We start from the raw sequence: 18095 nt of genomic DNA on the forward strand, positions 1-18095 counted from the left end.
GTGGCCTCATGGGACAGTGGGCCAGGATGGAAAGCACGTGAGAGGGGAGGAGTTCCTGGAGGAAGTAACGAGCATCTCCCAACACATCTTTTGAATTGAGTTGCCTCTGTTCCTCCCATTCCACAGCTGTGGGCAAGGCGCAACCACTCATATCACAATTATTATGGTAATTTTCATTTGTGCTCCCCCAGGTTCATTTGCACAGGACCCATTAGACCGCAGCTTATTGTTTATTGATTGTGGAGGCCATTATCTGAGCTGCAGTAAATATTGGATATTGTTGTTTAATCAATGGGCTTTCTCTGTGAGCCAGTGTGTGGCTCATGCTTGCTTGCTAATGAAATCAGTATTAAACAAATAATTAAAAGCAACATTCTTCCCAATGAGTAATTTTTATTATCAAAGTTATGGAAACATGCTACAGTCATTATACCATGCCTCTTATCAGCAAAGTCAAATGAGCCTATTACCTTTGTCTCAGCGTATTTTTCCTGTCCTGTTAAGGAATCCAAGTGTGTTCTCTTATATGTAATTAAAAATATATATGGTATGGGCTAATATTTACTCTTCAGCTTATGTAAATACCTCTTTGGAAAAATGTTTCACAGGAGCTTTTTCAGGGCTATGAGCTTTTTTTTTATCTTTTTCTTTTTTAAAAACTGTTTAATTTACATTTCTTTGAAATATGTTGGTTAATGCAATGCTTATCTAAATACTTATTGTCCCTCTAACAGTTAACCTTTGGACTATGTTTCAAGCTGCTCAAAAACTGGGAGGATATGAAACAGTAAGTGTTTAAGTAACTTAAATGAAATAATTGTGCAATCGAACTTTTCCCTGTTAGAAAAAAAAATGTAAAAGCAAACAATCATTTGCTGCATTTTAGGCTAGTTGTACACATTGTGGGTTTATTGGACCATTTTTGGAAGCAGTCCCAATTAGTTCCAGGTTTGGCAAAATTGTAAACTTGTCATAAAAACTACAAGTGGAAAACATATGTAACTCTTCCCTGTCAAGGAAATTAGTTGGGTCTGTAATTTTTTCCCATGTTGAGAAAGGGCTATTATTGTACGACAAGCCAAGATTGCATAAAAGAAATTTCACTTGGCAACATCCCTGACATCTGTTCATGTCTAATATGGGAAATATATTAAAGGCTTTCAGAAGTAATCAGCATTGTCCATTAAGGAATAGTATGCTGCAGTATCTTCTCTTATTCCAAGTGTAAAAGATCTTTATTAGACAAGGGTCAGTACCACATAAACAGGAAGTTATCAAAGTAATTCAGAAAAGTCTCTGACACTTTTTATCAGCTAACCATATCTGACAAGAGCAGTTTATTTTTAGCTCACAGGAAAATGTGATGGCCACGGATTTTACAGCATGTATTTTGAACCAATAAAATATTAGAGCAACAAACTTAGATTAAAATCTTGAAATGAGAAGAAAGAGCTGCATTAATATGGCACATCGAGATGACATCTGTAATAAAAACCAATTGACATAGGAAGATGTCGTCATTGGAAATATTTTCTTTGCACACAATGATCAGATTAAGTTGTTCAGTTCCTGCCGCAGTTGGATGAAAGAAATTATTTTTGCTTTGTTTATGAAGTAATCTGGGACATATCTGTGCTGTAGAGAAATGACAAGAAGAAATGCACTATCAAGAAACCGAAAGTCGTTTGAACCAAAATATAAAACTCACTGTTTTCCTTCCATACAAGAAAGCATATTGTTCTGTAAATGGGCAGCCCGGGTTGGTTAGCAGGGCTGTGGCTGGGATTTTGCGAAACATGAAATCTAACGTTCTCAACAAAAATATACGCTTGATTTGGCTTCTGTCGTTCCTCTATCTTTCATTAATCAGCACATACCATGCTTATGTACAGGGGTGTGCGTAGGTGTGCTCACGGGTATATATGAATGAATAGCTACCATAGATAGATCGTTACTGCGATTATGAGCCAACAGTAATTGCTGTGAGTTGTAAAGTACAATGAAAATGAGGGATGAAATCTTGAACTTGATCCAGAGCGCACGGGAAGGCAGGGAGGGAGGTGGAAGGGAGAGTGGCGTGTTCAGAGTGCTCAGGGAGGCGGGCGAGTTTCACAGCGACGTTTCAGCTCTGCTTGGAGGGACCGAGGATGGAAGCAGGGATGCCCAAGTGGTGACCTGCTGGAGAGAGACAAGTTTCAGTACCAGAATGAGAGGGGTGGACTTAGAGATGCTGGCGAAGGTGAACCTCTGTGCCTGGGGCAGAGCGGGAATAGGATGGTGAGTTTGTGAACACAAAGCCAGAGAGCCAGGTCTACCAACGTAGCAGAAACACGAGAGGATCAGAGGAGAAGGATCACATACGTGAGAATGTCATCTAGGGTAGCATCAGTCCACCCTTGTCTCAAAGCTCCTGTCGTTTTCTCAGTGACAGATGCTCTCTGTTGTTCAGGGGCATTTGTCACCTTTGATGAAAATGTACCATAGAGACACAGAACATGTACCAGTGTTCTTCATAGAGAATAAGCTAAGCAATCTCTTGCTGTCCAGTAAATGGCAAGGCAAGCATAGCTCACACCCTCTGACATACCCGGGAAGCCCAGCTTTGGTTTGAGGGTGACTCTGGCTGAAGTGATGGGCCTGATCCTGGTTTTATGGATGAGTGGTGTCTGCGCTCTCTGCGGAAGAGCTGAAGTTGGGAGGACCATTGTGGTGCACTTTTAAGTTGTACATGGAGCATGAGGTTTCCTGACCTCATTCTCTTCTGTTAACAGTCTTACCTTCAACATGGATCTGCTTTTGCTCTACATTCCCTGAATGTTAATCCAGTAGCTGTTGCAATACTTTGACCTGTGCACACCCTGGTTTTTATTATTTTATGGCCAGTCGATATTCATTGAGTTTGCCAAGCTGCACTTGTTTGTATATATTTGATCATGGTGAGCATTGCTGAGAGGCTTCTGTGTTTGATTCGTGTTTCATTTTTCAGCAAGGCAGTGGATGGCAGGGGTGACATGGACCTCAGCATCACTTCCAGAATCTTAGGCAGGTGGACAGATGTAGAAATTTTGTGTGAGTGCTGTAGTTCAATAATAACCAGAATCCACTGCTCACACGCACAGTGCCAATATCTGTTAATGATGAGAAGTCATGTGTAGAGCAAAGGCTTTCTCGAACCTACCCTGATTAATACATATTTGTCTATATGGACCTTTCCGCCTGACTTGAACAAGTCATTTGTCCATTATAAGCTCTTCATCACCTTTTACTTGTTTTAAAATTTCACAAGTTTCTGGTTTGTGCATTGAGATAGAAATGGGTCTTTTCTCTTGGAAGTATTGGAAAGAAAATACTTAAGGGCAGGTATTTGGCTTGTGGCAAATATCACATGTCACATGGCATGTGACAGCCATTTTATGAACAGGAAACAAATAGAAGATTGGTTAAAATCACATATGGGAACTTAGACTGGTCAGATCATAAGTGTAGAAACCTTCCCAGTTAAAGCAATTGCAAACTTTGTGTTTGGCAGAATAATGATATTCAGCCCATTTTCAGTTCCATCCCCTGCCCTGTCCACTTTGTTCATGTATAGGTGCTTCCATGGGGCTTTAAAAACATCTGTGAGAAACAAGCGGGGATTGTGTACGGGGTTTTCCAGCTTTGGCCCAGATTCACAGGACAGCGCAAGACCTCTGAGTCCAGTCCTGTCGGTTAAGGATATAAAAGTGAATGAAAACAGCCAGGGACTGGATTTGAGATGCAGAGAACAACTTTCTTGGCCATCTGCCCGACTTTCCTTTATTGTTGTGTATCAGGGGCCGGAATGCATCCAGTGAGGCTTGACAGAGAGTATTACCTGTACATACGGGATATAAATACGGGATATCTAGTAGTGTCAAGTCATGATTATGTGTCATATGTCATATTTAAGGGCTCTCTAGTTAGAGTACTTGTGAGAGTCATTTCTCATCCGCCCATTATCTGTTTGATTACTAATTCTTAGTTAGTTGTCATCTATAGCTGTGTAATAGCACACTCCCATGTACTTCTTGTTGGACATAATACAGGCTTAATAAAAATAGCAACCCATACAAACTGGTTTAAGTCCTTAACAGATGAAGCTGTCTCTTTGGAATTGGCGGGATCGTGTTTCTCTTAAACAAAGATACATGAAATGAGCATCTTTGTTACTAATAATAGGAGAGTGCATTGGAAAGCACTCTCTATAGCAGACCTTCACAGTATGAATGATTTAAAATGTCCCCAAATCCCTGGATGAAATACAAAACAATGTCATGTTCTAGGGAGCTCAGCTGCAGTGGCATTTCACAGCCATTGCCCGGAATTGTCTCAGTCACCCTAAGTCAAGTGAGTAAAAGGTGCAGATATACATAGATGGGGAACTTCCAGGACTTACCCCAAGAGTTGCCCTTGGCAAGTAGTGAAGTGGCATTTTTCCTTTTGAGCCGACCCAAAAGGAGTGCCCTGGCGTGTTTGCAGAAGGCTGTGGTGCTGCATGGACCCTACCTGGAGATGTCTTAGAAAGAGAAACTGTAAAAAGGAAATGAGGTGGAGCTTAACCTTCGGTGTGTAGCGGCTTAAATTTTGTCAAAGGTCGGTGGGATCCCATTTAGCTGCTGCCTCCTGGAAGCAACAATAAAGGGCTTTAGTTTTTAAAAATTAATGATTGACACGTACAGCAGTCCTGCGTCTGGGAAGGCCCGAAGAAACTGATATACCAGTGGAGTGCAAAGCTGCCTGGGTTTGTTTCATACAGAGCTAATACCCAGAGCTCTTTTTTGAAGAGCATTGTGAACATCACATACCATGACGAGAAAATCCCCCTTTAGATTTGCAGCAGGAAATAAGCAAGAAGCCTTTTCATGAGGAAGGGAGCTGGGATTGCAGTGCAGAAGATCTTAAGATTTCTCAACGCAGAAGACGCCATTAAAAGCATGTGTATAAACAGTTCTCTAATAGATAAGGTCACTGCTTTTATTTGGTTGTTCTTGAGTACCAGTCACTGCCTAATACTGTGCTCATAGGAATTAGGTCTGCTCTCAGGTCCCTGGGCAGACCAGACTCTTGCTTTAACTCCAAATTCTGCTGATGGGGAAAGACATGGAGGTTTTCAAAGCTCCTGGCCTCCAGTGGGCCCAGCTCTAGGATTGTGAAGCTATAGGTTGGAACTAATTGTAGGAGGGGTCTGCAAACCAGAAGACTACTTTAAAACTGAAGCCAGCATCGGAATGGGAAGCTGTCAGAGATGAGACTGGCCAGTGCAATTGCCTTGGTTAATGGGCGAGCATGGAGCATCCTGCACTTTTAGAAATGTGGCGGGCACTGGGAGGGATGTATATACTGGTAGGAGTAGGGAAAAACTAAAGCAGCAAAGATTCTTTGTTGTCTGTATGTTATGTACAGGAGCGAGTCAATTTACATCAGGAAACTGAAGCTGAATTAATCAAAAGAGTGAAATGAAAGTGCTCAGGACATTTGTTAAAGCTTTTGCAGAATCTTAGTTGTCTTATGCCACTGTAGCTCCATGCCCTTAAAAAAACCCAGCACTTTGCTCCTGAATGTTTATGGGAAATTCCCTACCCAGGCAGCTGAAATATTTTACCATTTTCATACCTTTTGTTAGCTGCTTTTTTGTTCCTCGTGCCCCGGTCATGAACATATTACTAACCAGGAGCACATACGAGCCCTTTCGGAGTTAAAAGCAGCCGAGGCAGGCATTTTTGGTAGGAACAGCAACCATAAGCAAAGCATTGCCAAGCACTGCCCTTTCCTGGCTCCTCAGGAAGTCCCCAGTCACTGGGGTGGCTGGGAGGGACTTGCATGAGAAAAGAAAGTGGTCCCCAATTTGGATGTGGCCAGTGTGAGCATCCAGCATGAGCAGCGTGGCCCCACGTGACGACTGAGAAGTTTCCACAGTGCAGCATTTTGTTCAGATTGCTTAAGGATGTCATGTATCAGTTACTTTAGTCCTTTGAAGTTTATTAAGCGTAAAAACTAAACTTCTCAGAGCAGGGGAAAACTCAACCCTGGGCTTTGTTAGACTAACAATCATTTCAGGGAATGTCAAATTTAAACTTAGCCCAGGACATGGGAGCACACAACTCTGCTGATTGGCAAGGAGTTCTGGTCCGCTGCAGAGGTAGAATCGCATAAAGCTGGGCAAATGTTTGGTAAATACTATTATTCTAAACAGCCTAGAGGAGAGGGACACCAACAATTATTTCAAAGGGATTCCTTTTTCCCCTCAAATATGGTTGTGTTTACTGATGTTACAGCTTGCGTATCCACTCTTGAGTCAGCTCATAGTTAATAAGACTTGGGCTCTAAGGTTACCATTTTCCTTTAAAAAATGGAGACCATGCTTCTTAGTCACATCGGGATGTTTAAAAAGGGGACTTGCAGTAGTCTTCTTGCTGACTAATCCTTTGCTTTCGTTTATAGCTTCTGCACAGCATCACTGTACTTAGCCAAAGCATGAGGTCCTGGCCCACAGCCTTTGCAAACCAGCCAGGCTGAGCTTGCCAGAGGGCCAGAGCACAGACCCCAGATTGGCTTTGTGCATCTTTGTTCCCCTAGTCTGTGAGGCTGCCAGAGACTTGATTTAATATACAGCCATTTGCAGCAGTCCTTAAGGGATTTGTGGTTTTTGGGAGCTACCAGAAGGCAAGGACTGTTTGGCCATGCCGAAGTCCTTTGCCTGTCCTGAGGTCTGGTGGAATAGGTGTGGGAGGCTGGACCAGAGGTAGCTTCCCATCCAGACATTCCTCCACAGCAGGGCACTTGGTCCAACTCTTCTTTCAACTTTCAGGTTGCAGGAGGAGCATCCATTCATATTCGCAGGAGGTGGTGTTCTTTATGGCTCATTAGGACTCCAGTTCTTCAACACCTTTAGTATAATAATAGCTAGAAGTGCGGGTAGCCTGGGGAAAAGACAGCATAGGAACTTACATAAAATAGACTTAAAATGAACCTTTCCTCACATTGGTGTTTGATTTTTATTTAAAAAATGCGTTTGTGCAGAATTGATCCCTGAATTGCAGTCTCTCGCTTCTGCCTGTGGTCTTTGGGTTGGTTACAGAAGACAGAAAATAAAATTAGTGAATGCAGTCAGTCTATTTTGCTTTAAATGAGTTTTAAGATAGGATACTTCCCCTTTTTTTTCAAGTATTTATAGGTGCAAAATATGTACAGGTACTAAAAGTGAGTTGGAGGTGCTGATTTTTTTCTAAGGAGAACAGTACAAACAATGAACTTGAAGAAATTGTAATATTATCAAATGACGAGTCTCCAGCCATGCTTTTGGCTTCCGAGAATGATTTCTGCAAAGGAAGGATTTTTCCTTTTATATTGAGTGAAAAAGAAACACCTCTTACCCCGTAATATTTAATGATGGTAGCTATCTCTTCTGTTTAGATGAAAATTACAGGCCTCAGATTGCAAGTTGTAATATTTGTTTTCTTCTGATTGCTGCTTTTAACTCCTCAATGAACGCCATTGACTGCTCTGTGGGTAACTCCGAAGAAGCCTCCGGGGCTGAATATATTAAAATCCACAGCATTCCACAGAAAATGACAAAATTCTCCCCAAGTTGCCCCCACAATTTTCCACTGGCCTTCTTTATGAGCTGCAGGCAAAAGAGGGTGTTCTGTTGTGCTTGTCCTATTCCTGGTTTTCTTCCTGTTTTAAATATAGCAGAATATATGAAATAATGAAGTGGTATTCAGAAACAATTCTTTTGCCAGGTCTTCCATCTGTTATTCTGTATAATCCTAATTTCTGTACAGAAAAACCAGAACCATGGTATGCAACTCAATATGTTACAAGATGTTTATTTTCATCAGCACGGTCCAATAAAGTACATAGCTCAAATATTAACATCGGAGTATGTTAAGATTTCATTACTATTTGATCTATATATTTTACTGACATAAATGGATAAAAATAAACAGCTTGTAACGTATAGAGTTACGGACTATGCTTTTGTGGATTTACAGAATTCTGTGGTGGATTTGGGTTTTGCAGCAGATTTATTTTCTCTAATTCAGTTAAAATAACTATGTAATCATTATTTGTGCTGAGTATGGTTTGAGCTTCATTTTTGTAATTCACCGTGGGATTTGTCTGCATAACTTCAGATGGTTAATGACCCTTTATTGATTGAGATTCTCTTTGTGAGGCCGTATTGCTTGTGACTTGATAATGAATCAGTCAGATCACTCCATTTTAGAGAGGAAGAAAATAGACGTAGTGTTAACTTAAAAAAAAAAAAAAAAAAAACAACACCCAAAGCTCTGTGCATTCTATATATTCTGTAGGAGCTTTTATAGTGCTTGTAGTACATGCTGTTCTGAAAGTGTCACACATGCATTTGTTGTTGTGAACTCAAAACACTGTAGAATCTGTAAAGATGCAAGATTAAATTTTCCATTGCCATTTTTACAGATAACAGCCCGTCGACAATGGAAACATATTTATGATGAATTAGGTGGTAACCCTGGAAGCACAAGTGCTGCTACATGTACTCGCAGACATTATGAAAGGTAAGATAACAAATCTGAAATGCTTGTTTAATAATGAAAAAATTAATTTGGAGAGCCTTCAAAGCGTTTTATAAAGAATTAGAGAAAGAGAGGGAGAGAGGCTTCTTAAAGATATAGAAAATATTCCCCCAACAGTTTAGTCAGATAATCTATTGTAATTTAAACCAGAATGTATGTCTCCAGTGACTAACTAAATAAAACAAGCATCTGATTTTTCTTTGGTACATATCTTAATTTTTACAACAGCTTTCCGGTTAAAGAAGCTGAAAAATTGAGCAAAAGATACTCAAGGAAAAATAAGAAACGACAGCTAATTGATGCAAACACTTGTCTTCTGTCATTTTTTAGGAATACCAATTAAGCAATTGTGGTTGTGATCAAAATAATGGGGTGGCCCACAATGCAGGGTGCTGTTAGTCTTGTAGGTCATGCAGAGCATTGCATTCCTCTTCTTCATTGCATTCCTTCCCTCCTCCCTGCCTGCAAGCTGCTGCCAAACACTCTTTCTCTGCAGCCATTGTTGCTGGTCAGAACTGTTGATTTCTTATTCTTCCCATGTAGATAATAACTTCCAGGGCTTGTGAAGCCAGCACACATTGAATAAAATGATGGAGCTGGAATGTTGTTTTGGTTTGGTATGGTTTTTAGAAACAACTCTCTTTTTTTTTTTCTTATTTTTTCTTTTTCTTTCCTTTTTTTTCCTTTTTTTCCTTTTTTCCTTTTTCTCCCTTAGACAAGCAAATGTTAATAAAAGCTCTGCAGTTTCAGGCTCAGATCAGGGAAGTCCAGTCTCTTGTTCCTGGGCATAAACAAGTTGCTTTGCTGGGGTCAGGAAGAGATTGTATTTGCCCATGCACAGAGCGGCACAGCAGAGCTGTGCTCAGTGGGCAATTTTTCACCTTCTTTTAGTACCTTACGTGTTGGCCGCTCCAAGGGAGATGCTGCCTTACTCATGGAGGGGGAGGCTGATCGCCCTCATTTACAGGAGACATCTCCAACGTAAAGGACTTGGGTGCATGAAGAAGTTGCATGTAATGCCACTATGAAAGTTCGAGTTGGAAGCTTTCTGGAGATCGAGCCAAGCAGCAGAGCAAATTGAGCGAGTTGCTGCGCACGTCAGAAGGGGCTTTTCCCTGCCTTTGCGTTGTGGACGAATGTTATAGGTTGTTTTAACTGACTCATCAGATTGTGGGTATTGGGCTCTTCCCCTCCGTCATTACAGCCGTGACAGCCTCAGGGCTTCTTCTTGCACCCACACCAGCTGATGGGTTTCAAACTGGCAGTCTGGGTCTTCCCTCACCAGATGTGCTTTGTAGGATGTTTATTTGACAGAGGAGACCCAGGCGCAGCTGAGAGTTGGGTCTCTGTGGGCTTAGGTTGCACCGGCAGCAAGCATGGCTGGGTTCTGCGTTCAAATCCCAGAGTCACCGAGCGAGCGTGTCCCTTGTAGTTGTGGGAAAAGAAACAAGCCATTCACAAGTACTCCATGAATCCTGTTTCTCTCTTCTGCTTTCATGCTAGTGGTTTAGTTTTTAACATGCAAAACCCTTGAATTGACCTCCGATGCAGCGAGGATGCAATTCTCTGTTGTGTGCATCTGTGTGACTTACTCAGCAGTTACTACTCAGTATGCTACGACGTGCCAAAGCCCATTGTGCTCACTAGAAAACCTGAGCAGACTCGTGATGCCTTCAAGATCGAAAAGCCTTTCCAGGCTACCCCAAAAGCATTTCTGCTTGCCTTGAGCCAGTCTGAGGAAAAAGACTTTTAGTTTATGGTTAGGTTGGTCTTAGCACACCCAAGAGCTCAAAGCTGGGTTCTTGGATGCCAGTCTATTGTGTGGTTCTGGGTTAGGTCTCATATGAGGCAGCACCTATTTTCCAGGTCTCTGGCAGGCTGTCAAAAGATGGCGCTTGGAGAAAACATCTTGTAGGATTTTTAGGTTAGCCCTGAGCTTACCTAAAATACACTTTACCAAATCTGGTCTGAAAAACCAACACGCGTATAAAAAAAACCTCCTCAGTGACTGGTCCAATCTCTAGATTTTTAGTGTTAGAGACTTTCCTTTTTCCTTTTTTTTTTTTCCACCACAGGAAAGCTGTATTAAGCCTCAGACTTGGAAAAAAGTAAATGAAATGGTCATGGTTTGTTTCAGCTAGTAATTCTAACTACAGCACCTGTAAATGTAATGCTCATTTATAGCCAAAGTGCTCAGATGACATTTAATCTAAAACTAGAACTGCAGTGCAGAAATACACATTCGTGATTCAGGACACACATACATTTTCTAACTTGAAGGTGAGCTGTGAAGCTAAACTGGAAATTGAATTAAGCTGGGAAGTAAATGCTGAATAAACCTCGTGATTTCTCCTTTCTGAATCCCACTGGCCTTTCCTTGCTTACTGGGGGCAGAACAGGCAGTTCCCTGACTTCGGTGATCCTGCCGCTGTCTAAATTAGCCTTGCCATTCATCTCTACAACTAGATCTCAAGGGCATCGGTGTTGTGGTACCTAGCTTTCTTCCAAGATGACAGAGAAGCTACTAGCTGTTTGCACCGGCTTTAACGTACTGAGACTGCTTAGGTGACCTCTGAGTGACTCCCTTGGGATGCTGAGGAGTGGGATGGCACGTAGGTCCCATTCAGGTACTGCATCCCACCTTCCTGCCCTCTCCGAGTTCTCCTCTGCAAGGTGGAGTTTCACCCCCAACTTCAAAGGGCAAAAAGGAAAGAAAAACAAAAAGAAAAAACCAAAACCCAACAACAATGATGAAAAGCCAAGAAACGGAGAGGGCAGAATTGCCTCTCTGTCTAGCAAATCCTGTGCAGAAATGTTGCTTTTCTCGCGAGGTGCTTATAACCTCTAAAAAGCCAGCACGTTGCTGCAGCCCTGTGGTACCAAGGTCGGCAAACGCTGAAACAAAGCCAGATTTAAAGGCTGTGGGGAATGCTTTGCTCCCCTCCCCACACCCCCCTGTTTGGAGCAGGGGCGGTGGTGGTTGCTGCTGCTGCGCTATAGGTAGGCAGAGTCCTTCGGTCGGGGCGGTGTTTGCTTTGTTTCCCTGGTAAAAAGGAAAGAAGGATTTTGTGTGCGTTACCAACTGATTCATTTTTCATGTAGTACGGTTTGTGTTTCCAGTAACTGGTTTCATTTTAAAACAAGGCGAGGCTGCCAGTGTTTCAGTAAGTGTTATTTGTATATTAGTTAGACAACTTTTGTTTTATTAATGAGTATAATAATGAAAGTGCAGGTTGCTGAGTAGAAGCAATGGGTGTTTTTATTTAAAGCGTAGCAGGCACCGTATAGTGCCAGTGAATGCGTTATTGTCACTGTAGGCATGGCTGGTCTGAACCTGCCTCTGATTGGGTTATTCCAAATAGGCCCAAGCACTTCATAAAAATGTCTTTGTCAGCCTAGTTTTCCTTCCAAACCTATTCATCTCTGTCAGTTTTTAATATTAGTACCAGGCTCTTGGCTATAGTCCATTAGTACTGTACTTAATTGCTCATGTTACAGATGATTACCAATATAAAAAGCATTAATGTTTTCCCATCGTGGGGCTGTTGCTTTGTGCGCAACTCGGACCGTGCGGAGTTGTTGTTGTTCTGGTCGTTACTTTCTTCGTTTGTGCTCCTTTAACGCACTTTACCTTGCATGATCGCAGAAAGCTAGAGGCGTGTGTGGTTGGTGTTAGCTGATTCAGCCTGAACCTTTCCTGTGAAACTCTTAGAGCCCTTGTCAGCACCCTACATCTCTCTCTCTTATCAAGAAACCCTCAGAAACGGCTACTTTTCTGCGAAGCACTCTTCCCCATGCTGCCTTCCCCTAATAATGCAGATGTGGTTTTCACATGCAGGGTTTGAGGTTTCTTTCGCTTTTACACAAAACACATGATCGGCAGCTTTAATTTTCCGGCATGAACGATAGGCTGTGTTTCTGCAGTGCTGCTGATGTTGTTGTTAGGGATTTTTCATAAATATTACACCACCACCATCCCCTCCCCCCCAAAAAAGCCCAAACCAAAAAAACCCAACCTACTATTTTGCGAGGTATATAAAGTTCCCAATAAAACCCATTGAACAAAACAAAAATACAAGCGATTGCCTGTTGAGGCCTTTTTCTGCCTCCAAGTCTGGATGTGATTCATCTTGATTTCCTCCAAAGCAAGCCTCATGCAGGAGCTACGCACAAACACACACGGGACGGGGAATTGTGGTGTGCAACGGCGTCAAGTAACACTCCTCGGCTGCTTTGATGGACAGACGTGTCATTGTGTGAAGGTGTCGTGGCTGGCAGCTGGACGGTCCCATAGAGCAGTAGCCCTCCTGGCTTCTTCGGGTGCTTTGGGGAGCCTGGCTCCCTTGGGATCTCCAGCAGGGATGGACGTGGAGTATCCCACAGGTCGTGTCCTGCTCTTCAACAGAGTCTCATGCCAGCCCTCATGAGTCACTAACGCCTTGAAAACCAGGCCGTCCTGGTCAAACCCAGCTGGAGAGGGGTTTATTGGGCTTCATGCTCTCATCAGATTTAGGCAGCCGAGTGGGAAAGTGTTCCGCAGGGCCACAACCACCCAGGACTTCATGAGGAGCAGATAGGTGAGATGGGTTGCCAGAGTGGGTTGTGGTTCTTCACAATCCGGTAGGGTGGCTGTGCCCACACTTTGGACACAGACCTGCAGAGGGTTTTATTCTGGCCGTGAGTGTGACCCCTGAGCGCTTGCAGAGCACCCTGCACATCTGTCCCTTACCGGGGGACTGAACCCCAGGAGATGCAATGTCTTGCACAGTTGGGAGCCCGGTCTGCCATTTTTCTGTCAAAATCGCTCACGTAAATACTATATATTATCAGAAACGCAAGGCAGGTCAAAATAAGCCCCTTACATGGTTTCCCTTTAACAGCCGTAAAGTCTCTCTACCCTAAGGATATTGTGGAGTAATTCAATATGCAAGAGCGCCCCGCGTTCCATGCAAATGCTGTTTGGTTTTGTTAAAGCGTTTGGATAACTTTGGTAACGTGTAAGGATTTCAGTGGAGTTTTGTTGGAAATAGCAGCCAGTCTTTTACAGGAAACAAAAAATAGGAGGCTAGTATAGCATCTACATGAAAATGCTTATGGTTATCTTTTAATACACATTGTAATTAATAGAAGGTTTTGATTTACGCTGTTAAGTGTGAAAACATCCTCAGGCAAAAATTAATCAAATGTTATGTCATGCTGCAAACTACAGCTAGCTCTTTGTTTGACCCAAAAAAACTTGCCAAGCAGCAGTTTTTTCTCGGCGTACTAACTTGGTTGTTTTGTTTTTGTCTTCACCCCGCTTTCCTGCCCCCCTCCCACTTCAGCTAGTCCCAGACTCCCAGAAAACTTCGCAAGTTGCAAATTGTCTCAATAGTTTTCCATCAAGCACAAATTTAAGCATGAAGATAGATGAGGTGTCTCAATTCTCTCTTTCTTTTCCTGGGTTTTTGGTTTGCCTTTTTTTTTTTTTCTTTTTGATAAATAACAAGAGGTTTCTACTTATGATTTTCTGCCCTCGGGGCTTTATCATTAAGATTAAATAACTGTACTCTCAAGCATACCACTGAACAAACATCTTTTCAATTATGTGAGTAACAGATGCTTTAACAAAGGAACTATTGAAAATTCAGAAAGCTTCCCCCCTCCCCAAAATTTAAAAAGTATCAGATGACAGAGGAATGTAATTGTTTACCATTAAAACAGATCCTTAGCTGTCCATTCAAAACATCTGAGAACACAATATTTATTTTTTTTTTTCCAAAAAAAATTTCTGGGTTTTCAGCCTCAGAGACTTACTGGCCAGCACTGGAGTCAGCAAGGGCCGTCCTTGGGTGCAAGCATGCTGGACAGTCGGGCACTGCCTTCCAGCATGTGGAAACAGATGATCTCTCTCCTTGAGGGGAATTGTTTTCCCAGCCACATCCTTATTTCCACCCAGGAGTTTCTCCCAGCAGAACTGGGGGATGCCGTCTGCTCCCGGTGCTCCCGGGTGGCTTGTCACCCAGGGAGAGGGGGATTCCCAGGCGTCCCCTGCCGCACACATGTGCGTCGACGCTTTCCGGGCGCTGAGGCCATGCGGTGTCCCCAGTGCGCTTGGGGTCCCGGCACTCCCCGTGGCTGAGCTGGGTGCTCGGGGTTGGTCAACATCAGGCAGAGCGTGTCTCGTATGGTAACCTCATTTCTTGACACCCAGGAGCAGGGACAGGCTCTACACAAGGGGAGAATCCCCTTTTCCTTGCTGGGACCTGAGCTGCCCCAGGAGGGTGCTGCGTGGTGGGAGATGGGCTGTTCTCCTTTGCAGGAGCAGCACCAGGGATGGAGAGTAAGATCCTTCCCCTCAGATTCCCCAGGTCCGCTGGGCATTGCCAGCTTGTACTTCACCGCAGGACTTGGCTAACATGGAGGGGGTTGGCCCTAGTTTGTTCAACGTTCTGCAATGGAGATGTGGCTCAGAGCTCCCAGGGAGCTCTGCTCCTGCTCCCGGCAGGATTTTGGAGTCTCTCCTGGGGACCCGCACCCCAGAGGGCAATGCAAAATGGCATCTGTAAGCTTGTCCTGAGCATAGGCACCAAGCGTTGCAGGGACCATATGGACCTACCGAACAAAATACGTGTCTGCCTTTAGAAATGGTGACTGTGGCACAAACAGAGGCTTGTAGCAATTTTGGTAGTCACCTCTGGAAGCTGGTCTGTCCCCGTCACCCTTCCTTTGAGTCTTTCCCATGCAGTAAATCTGCACTGAAGGCAAAAGACTGGGGTTGTTCATCTCCGCATGCTGAGCCGTAGGATCAAGAGTGCCTGAGCTTCCCTTGCCGGGCTGTGCAGCTAAATCAACAGCTGCGTTTGTAATGTCACTAATTTCCAGTTTACTTAAAACAAAGTGTCTTTGAATTCTCCTGCAGCAGCGCAGTTCCTACCTTTCAGCAGTGAGCCATTCTCATTACCCACCAGCACTCCCAGTGGGCTGTGAGGAAAGTTGTTGATGAAAAGGATGAAAGAGCCATTTCTTTAAGGAAGGAAAGTTCTTTGGGAAGAAAATTGAACTCAAACATATTTTGTCTTTGCTGATAAAATACATGCCAGTTTTGTACTTCAGACAAATGCAAATAAACCTATTGCTATTGTGTTCTGCACAAAAGCGCACAAGGCTTGCTTTGTAACCCCTGGATTGTACAACGTGGTCTGGGGAAATCAGGCTTGAGGAACACACTGCTTGAGTTCCTCAATGTATTTTATATTCCCATTTTGCGAAACAGGCTGACACCCTAGCGTTTGGGTTATTCCTCTCCCTCCTTCTCCGCTGGGAATCTGTCGCTGGTGCCCAGGAGAGCTGGCCGCCTGCTCCTGGCCATCCCACCAGCTGATTGCTGTTGAAGATGGCTTGTTTCCCATGCTTACGCTGGCAGCATTGCTCCAAGATTTATCCCTTTTGAAGAGCATCAGGGTAAAAAATACAAGACTTCTCTTGGGATCAGGGCTTGGGCATTCCTGCCGGTCCCTTAAAACAACTGAATGTTTTGCCACTGTGTTTCCAGGGAACAAGAATCGGGTTTCCTCTCACTGAGGTTATTGACAGGGCCCCTTTGCTGGAGCCTCCCCGAGCCACCCCAGCTGCAGGGGATGCGGGTGGCTCTGCCCGGCTGCTGTGGGGACCTGTTGAAGCGGGTGGTTACCCAGTTGAACCAGGCAGACAGACCGGCCATCTCGTCCCCGAGCCCTGGTGGCGCCTTCAGAGGAAGGAGCAAGAGCCACTGCGGCATAATGGGCCCAGGAGGGAAGTGTTTTCCAAACTTCTACCAGTAAAGAGATTTATTGCCTGTCCCTTTTCAGTGTTTTCGAAACTCTAAGAGCTTAATGTTCTCATGATTTACATTAGCATCTAATCCTTGCATAATCCCACTAATCCCTTGGCCCCAAGATATCCATTGGCAGTGAGTTCCACGGGTTAACCGGTTGCTGTATTCATTCAGTGGAGCAGATTTAAATCTTTTTCCATTCCTGTTGCAATCAACCTCCTTAACCTTCTGGCTAAGCATGGGAATGGGGCAGCATCTCCCAAGGAATGGGCTTTGGTATTTTAAGCCCTTCCAAGATTATTCTTGTGGCTCAGAGGCTCCATTGCGCACTAGTTTGTGTTGGGCTTGGAGTCCTTGAGAAAGCAAGATGATGTCAACGGGAGACGTGCTGGAATATTTTATTCTGCCAGAAAGAAAACAAAAATAAACACTGAAGCAAGCGATATAAAAAATATTGTAGGGGTTGTGCCGAACTGCCTCCTTCACGCTGTGTGTCCTGGGCATATGGTTCCTCCCCGGCCCGAGAGCCCCGTCATATCCATACACAGTGGGGAGAATTAAAGAGGAAACTGGCAGCCTTAACATTTAATTTCCTTCCTCTTTCTGGGCCGGTCAGATCCTTTGCATTATTGTAACTACTTTTTTTATCATGTCTATAAATAGATGTGCTCTCATGTGTCCTGTGAAGCAGAGTCGGGCCAAAAAAGTCATTCATTCCACATAATCAATACATGAAAATGTAGCGGTTACTGGCTCAGATGAGATCTTGTATTGTTAGTTCTGTAGCTGGGAAAAAAAATGTTGACTAATAAAGATTAAGGGCTTTTTTTTCTTTTTATGAAATGCTAATGATGAAGACATGTTTGATATACTGTGAAATACATTTCTCTAATGTGAAGTTTCTGCTTTTTGTTGGGAACGAGATTCAGTCCCTGGAGGATTTTAGAATTTGTAAATATAAAATTATCTGCTTCAGTGTTTTTTAAAAAAAGGTTGGCAGAAAGCCAGATTACTTACATTACTGTAATAGATTTGCTGACCTCTGACATCTGCTGCAGAGAAGTACATTGAATTTTTCATAATATCAGATGATGCAGATCTAAAAACTCGGTACACTCTGCGCCATTATTTAATTCAGGACTTAGTAAAGCAAAATCTTTTTTTGAGTAGCAGTTTATACGTGATTAAACTTAATATTGCCGATCGTAATAAATCAGGATTAGTATAGTACTGATTTGTTAATCTAACTTGTATTGATTTTAAGTTGTCTTTATTTAAAAAAAAAAAAAAAAAAAGACTGGCTTTTCACAGTGACTGAATTTAATAAGAAGCCCTGTGATAGCAAAGACTCCCCTACTGTTTCTGCTCTTGGCTGGAAAATGTTATTCTTGTATTATTCCAGGAAAGAAAAAAAAAAAAAAACCTCATGCTGCTAAAAATCTGCTGCCTGTGGAATGATTTTTTTAATACACTAGTGCTTACATATTCTATTTATGTTAATTGACTTATAAATAATACATTTTATTAATCTTAATATTGGAATCTTGATCATGATAAAGATCCTTTTATTTGGTCTGCTCGCAGGCTTTGCAAGTAAATATTCTTTAGACCACAAAATATTCCCCCCCTTTTCTTTTTTTTTTATGAATACTTTGATACTTTCCCCCCCTGCCATGAAATACAGCCACAGCTGAAAGCGACTGAAGACGTGGTGGTTATTT

The 18095-nt window shown here is 43.0% G+C and overlaps 1 protein-coding gene across 4 annotated transcripts in view; it reads left to right on the plus strand.

The window, feature by feature from the left end:
* The window catches only part of ARID5B (AT-rich interaction domain 5B), a 122137-nt gene that overhangs the window by 91160 nt on the left and 12882 nt on the right, over positions 1 to 18095 (plus strand). For 3 of the 4 annotated variants that reach the window (XM_063338942.1, XM_063338941.1, XM_063338944.1), the window contains 2 exons: positions 735 to 787; positions 8464 to 8561. In XM_063338942.1, coding sequence (XP_063195012.1) covers positions 735 to 787; positions 8464 to 8561 — 151 coding nt within the window. The remainder of the gene's footprint in view (positions 1 to 734; positions 788 to 8463; positions 8562 to 18095) is intronic. The other variant, XM_063338943.1, reaches the window with a different exon arrangement.

Source organism: Chroicocephalus ridibundus, chromosome 6 (assembly GCF_963924245.1).
Source record: "Chroicocephalus ridibundus chromosome 6, bChrRid1.1, whole genome shotgun sequence".
Taxonomy (NCBI): domain Eukaryota; kingdom Metazoa; phylum Chordata; class Aves; order Charadriiformes; family Laridae; genus Chroicocephalus; species Chroicocephalus ridibundus.